At 38.8% G+C, this 6,131-nt stretch overlaps 1 protein-coding gene across 1 annotated transcript in view; it reads right to left on the bottom strand.

The window, feature by feature from the left end:
* Window positions 1–9: 9 nt before the first annotated feature.
* Window positions 10–6,131, bottom strand: part of LOC118330123 (inositol hexakisphosphate and diphosphoinositol-pentakisphosphate kinase 1-like) — a gene marked incomplete at its 5' end in the record, with an annotated part of 14,885 nt that continues 8,763 nt past the window's right edge. The window contains 3 exon segments of the mRNA XM_035664551.1: window positions 10–2,187; window positions 4,511–4,621; window positions 5,390–5,527. Coding sequence (XP_035520444.1) covers window positions 2,096–2,187; window positions 4,511–4,621; window positions 5,390–5,527 — 341 coding nt within the window.

Genomic DNA, 6,131 nt, shown 5'->3' with positions numbered 1-6,131 from the left:
CCCCCCCTCTTCATCTTCCTCTTTCCACCGTTACAGCCCAACCTGAACCTCTAGAGATCGACAGAACTCTTACACACATTAAACCTCGACTTTGTTCTCCAGCAGCCAAACTCATAAAACACACCTCTTTGGCTGACATTAAATAGCACATTAAATAATCACATAAATACACAACTAAAATTACCTACATCAACCCACTGTTCGGTTAAAAAAAATAATCATTAGTCCTATTCAAATCTAAAACTAAAAGTCTTTCCATGATGACTAAAAAATATATACACACACATTTGTTCTACAGGAAGTGTAACTAGGTTTTGGGGGTCAGTTAATTTTCAATTTAACCAGCTTGAAATGAACGGGGAGTTATTTCTCCCATTTATACGTGTCGCAGACAAAACTGCCTGAACATAATATCATGGTGCTCTACAATAATAAAACATCAGGTCTTGGTTTTATGGTAGAGCTTTAATACTATAAAGTTTTGGTCAAAGTAATAAAAGTATTTCTTTGGAGCGTAAACTACTAAATTCACCACTGAATTTATTCATTTTCAAAATAATTGAAAGTGACTTGACCCCCAGTTCAGTCAAATGTTGATAAAACTAATTTCCATCTGTAGATTCATGATATGTCTACCTGAGTATCACTCATTAAATCATTAGAAACAATCATTTGATTAATTCAACATTAAAATAAACATGTAATTTGGTTTGACAGCAGACACAAACAGGTAGTCGTCCTTATGTAAAAGTACATGTATACTATTCACTTAATCAAGTGGTTCTTCCCTTTAATTCCAAAATACTACTATACCACAGATCTTCTTGAAATCAATTGTGATTTGTAAACCCCTACAAAATAATAAAAATACAGCAGGAAACCCACAGTGTCTACAATACTCTCTTAAATATTTCTTTCAAAGTCAATTAGAGGCACATTTACAGATAAATTGTGTTTCCACTGAACAACGGAATACCATTGAAAAGACAAATACAGTTTGATCAAGCTGGCTCGGGTTTTACACTTTTTCTCGTTATTTTGGTTGTATAAAGTAAACTGAACGGACTGTAGCAGGTACCAAAGCGGGCCAATGTATAACTTTAAAATCCTCTCAAGACTAATCAGTTTGTAATCTCTGAAATCATAAAAGTACCTGATATTTGCATGATGTTTATCTTCGTATATCAGATTTATGTTCAGAATAGCCTCAGATTAAGGTCCATTATTTCGGAATTTAATCTGCAACCTCATCAAGCAGATTCACTTTTATAAACCAGACATGTGCAGTTGTCTATAATGTGTATATATTTTTAAAGGAATAGTCTTAAGCGTATTTTGCTAAACTATTCCTTTACGCTTTAACTTTCAGCCTTTTACAGACATTAGCAGCTGAAACACACCACAGACTGTTTATCAAAGTACTAAATTTCACTTGAATTTCAAAAAACAACTCCCTGTTTTGTGTCAGGGTTGGCTGCGACTGGCCAACCACATTTCTGCCACAAAACAGTGAGGATGGAAAAAAAAAAAAACTATTTCAAATGCAAATCAATGACAGTTAACACTCTGTCAGTCTGTAATGCATTTGAGTCGTACATGTCTAAGGTCAAAACTGAGGCAGCTGCGTGTCATTTGGTGATTACATTTGGTAAAACACAAACAGCAGGCACTGTTGTTGTTTTGGCATAGGCAGCATCCAAATTAAACTAAAGGCACAACCGGTGTGAATGTTGGCTTGAAGCACTGTTCTGAGCTGAGCTGGTTTGTGAATGTGTCGGCCAACTGAAGAGGAGCACGGAGGTGGTGAGAGATGAGTGACACCGTTGAAGGTGTGTTGTCTCTTTCTGGCGAGAGGGTGTGGTGATCAGATGTACGAGGGGCGCAGTGGAAGAGTCCGTGTACAGTTTGAGTGATTATATTTACAGTCCGACTGCTTGGACTCGCTCCAAAATCAGCATCTCCTCCAGTGTTTGTTGTGAATGTGAGCAGAAGGGCAGGGGAAAAGATGAATGAAAGCACAGAGAGGCAGACAAACAAGTCTTCAAATCGTGCCCTTAGATACCCAGAAGTCCTTGTGTTTTTCCAGACAGACCGTCTACTCACTGAAGCTGAAGTTCAAACCGGAGCTCTCTGTGATTGGGGAGGAGGGACCTGCACTGGATACAGCACTGGAGGGGATACTGCCATCTTTTAAAAAAAACACATACAATTCAGTCAATTATCTCTGTTAATGCACTCACAGATCATACAAAACAACTCTGACCTCAACCTGAAAACAGATTAAATCTCTGGAACAACACCTACATTTTATTGAAGTATTAATCTCATTACTTGCTGTCCCTTACGCCACCCTGAGTTGAAGTGTGAGTTGTTACTGTGTGTGCATCAAGTGAAAGGACACAAACTGAACAAAGAGGGAGTGATGTGGCACAAAAACAGGAAAGCAACAGCGTCATCCCCTCACCACCTCATTTTCTGTTGCCATGGAGAACTTTATAAAAACAGTTTTTTTAGTTTTTTTTGGGGGGGGGGGTTCATTAGTCATGCCACATGTACCTCAATGTGTGTATCTAAAATATACTCTAAGCATTTTAGACTAAGATTTCTTGCAGTGCATTCATTAGTCAATATAATAATGAACATTTACACCCACGACAGTCCCTCCACTACAAAGTGTTTCACACTTCAGTTTTCTCAATGACTGTGTCTGAATGTCTGGGCTTTATCTGAGTGACACAGGACTGTAACTGCAGGACAGCTTATAGGAGAACAAACATAGTCATATTATCCGCAGAAGTGTCATATTCATCCTGATGTAACCTCCACCATCTCTGCCCACACACCGTGTGATAAATGAGGCTAAATGAGTTATCGGCTGTCACGGCAACCCAGATCTGGAGCAGGTACCGACAGGATGGAGGAAGACAGAGATAAAAAGGCACCCAAAGTGTGCACAATGTAAATAACATACACAAGTGGTGGATGAGAAAGGGGGAAACATGAGAGCTAGAAATATAGGACAGTAGACGCTTCACCAATCAGCTGGCAGGAGGATAAATGAATCACCTCACCAAAAAAGAAGACAAAAAGAACAGATTGAGGAAAAGAGGAGAGGAGGAGAAGAGGCCACCCTCGACATTAAAAAGGAGGGGCTCAGTTGTTAAAGGGGCTGTGATGTTCTCTAAGAGTCCTATTTTAGTTTAGTTTTCTAAGTAAACCACACGGTGGCCTGCCATACATTTACATCCTGCTGTTATTCACCTTCTATGATTGTTTCTAGACTTTTTGAGGGGACTTTCTTTTTTAAATGTGTTTACTAAAATACAGCTAATGTTGTAAAAAGGAGGTGGTTCAGGAAGAAGATCCAACTTCCAACTTACCAAATATGCACATTAGTCTAGATCATGCTCTTACCCAGAGAAATGTATGGTCATTCAAGTTGGTGTTCAGAGTAGCAGTAAAGCATTTAATTGATTTGAATCGAATTTATCTCCAACAATTTTGATTTTAGCAGTTCATTCTTGACCTTGTAATCATCAGTTGACAATCCCAACTCAGTTCATCATTTTTGTTTATAAAACAATGAACTGAAAGAAAATATACATAAACTAAAAATAAATGTTGGCAAAAAACCAAACAAACAGTCTGCTATCACTGATTAGTACATGAATTGTTTTGTTTTTACATATTAAAAGCCTTTTGGCCCATTGTACCTCTTCATGAGGCTGCCGAGTCTGCGTAATTGATCATATTTTTATGGTGAGTCCACAAACACTGGTGGTTTATTTTATTCTCAATTATATTGCCGTTGCCAGCAGCGACAGCTCTGTAGAACATGCTGTGAGCAAAGCGTTCTCTTTTTTACAAAAATAATTTATATATTCATCAAAACAACAGATTCATAAATAAAATGAAATTAGTCATTAGCAGCCCGAGTTCTGAGCCTGGTTCAAGGACACATATCTTTTAGCTGCTGTGGGACTGAATATGTGGCATGTTTGATATGATACTGTTAGTATTTGTAGCCACGAGGTCATTGTAGATAAATGAAGCCCATCAGGTCACATCTGCTACCATCTACCTGAAGGTCGTGCAGAAGGCCTCTTTATCTTAATCCAGGTTTTGCTGAGCATGCACAGCCTTTTTCAGCATCACTTTGTGGTATAGTTACTAATTTTCACACATGGGAGCTGCTCAGTGCAGTGACAGTCTGACCGCAGATCGGCTCTATGGGAGGATTAAAAGCCTTCTTTGAGGCAGAATCAGAAACTGAACACTACGCAGCGGGAGTATATGAATGAAAAATGTATTATTGTGTCCACTAAGAGGCACATGTAGATTTTACCTGCCAGAATGTAATTTTAAAACCGGTGTTCTTCCAATCTATCTCTACACACACACACATTTCATTGCATTGCAGTAACAGTTCTCAATCCCAAAGGTCATGTATCAGAAGAGATAGAAGCAGACTTGCATACTGCATATGTCATGAAATCGTTTAAACACTCACACCACAGTGGTCGGCTTGGCCGAAGAGATGTTTCAGATCCAGAGGAGGACAGAGGCTGCTGAGGGCTGTAGAGAGACGTCTGGCTCTGGGAGTCGAACAGGCTGGAGAGCGCTGTAGTGAAGACGGGAAAAACAACACTGAGATCAGTTTCCAAAGGTCATATACTGAGTTCAGTTTATTTAATGGAACCACAGTGCGGTATTTAATACTTCCAGAGTTGTTGTTGCCTCTACTCCAGCGTATCCTATATATTATTACTTTAAGCATTAATATATGGGTGTTAACATCTGTATCACATCAGGATTATAGGAATTTTAGCACATAGACCTCAATTTTAAAAAAGGGACAGAAAGGAATATGACAAGTTCAAATCAACGCAAATAGTCAAATACATTATTTGGTCAGGGTATTAAGCACTTGGCATCTTCCCTGATGCTTCTGTGTCATTCATTCATCATTTCTTGTTTGTCTTGAGGAATTCTTACCTTCAGTCTGTGAATCACATGATCATTTACATCACAACAACAAATGTCCAAGTAAGACTGCCTGTATTTTAAATCATAAATACTCAAAATGCAACTGATAATAAAAGTTTTAAAGCAAACATATCTTACAAAATAGCTCAAAGGATTAAAATAGATACATTTTACAAATACATTAATAACATTAACACTTTTCTCAACTGGCCAGAATTTGCAAAGGTACCTCTCTTTTAATTCAATCATTTGAAATAAATTGGCATACTTGTGTTTAAAATATTTGCTGCACTAGAACTGGAAAAGTTTTAGTCTGCATTTCATAACTGGTGAAGAACTAAACTAAAGAAAGGCAGACTAGCAGGTATACAATAGTTGTTGCTGCTTCACTATGCAGGCCTACCTTTCATGGTTTTGGCGTGGGCTTCGCTGCTGCTCTCACACATCGTGTTGAGGAACTCGTCCACCTGCTTCAGTGAGAGTGAGTTGTGCAGCGTCTCCAGCGGGTAGATAGAGGGCACCATGGAGCAGCCTTCAAACCCTGCAGCACAGACAGGAGAGACAGAAACACACCCGATCGTACCACTTCTCCATCAGATGGAAGAGGAGGAGGAGTGGTGACACTATTGCTCTCTCTCTGTGCATGTTGGCTGTCCTCCAGGTGTCTGCTCATTCTCTCAATGTCATATTGACAAGCAGGTCCCAACATCTGGAAGCCATTTTTATTTGTTAACTAGCCATAGAGACATTTAGGCTACTGCACGATCTAGAAATTAGTGCCTTGTTACCTTCTACAGTGGCTGGTACAGTTTACCTACTGTCTGGCCTCCGACAGTAGCTGCACTACACAAACGTACCAGCCAAAGTTAATGTACACAAACAGAGTTGCAATATGTCTGGTGTTAATTTCCTGCTTCGGTTAGTAAGGACCTTATAACAAATAAGGTACGTTCTGATTGTTTGGGAGAGTCTCTCATAATGTATATAAGCGGGTGTGGATCAATTCACTCATTAACTTTACCATGTTGACAAAGTGAGACACATTGTGTTCGCTGAATATGACAAAAAGCGGTGGTTAGAAGTATTGCCAACAGTAGTGGACCATTAAATTTAATATAATTAATTTATTAATTATAAAAATGACA

Source organism: Morone saxatilis, unplaced genomic scaffold (assembly GCF_004916995.1).
Source record: "Morone saxatilis isolate NCDOM2014 unplaced genomic scaffold, NCSU_SB_2.0 Contig2, whole genome shotgun sequence".
NCBI lineage: Eukaryota > Metazoa > Chordata > Actinopteri > Moronidae > Morone > Morone saxatilis.
This window is presented reverse-complemented; position numbering and strand designations above follow the sequence as displayed.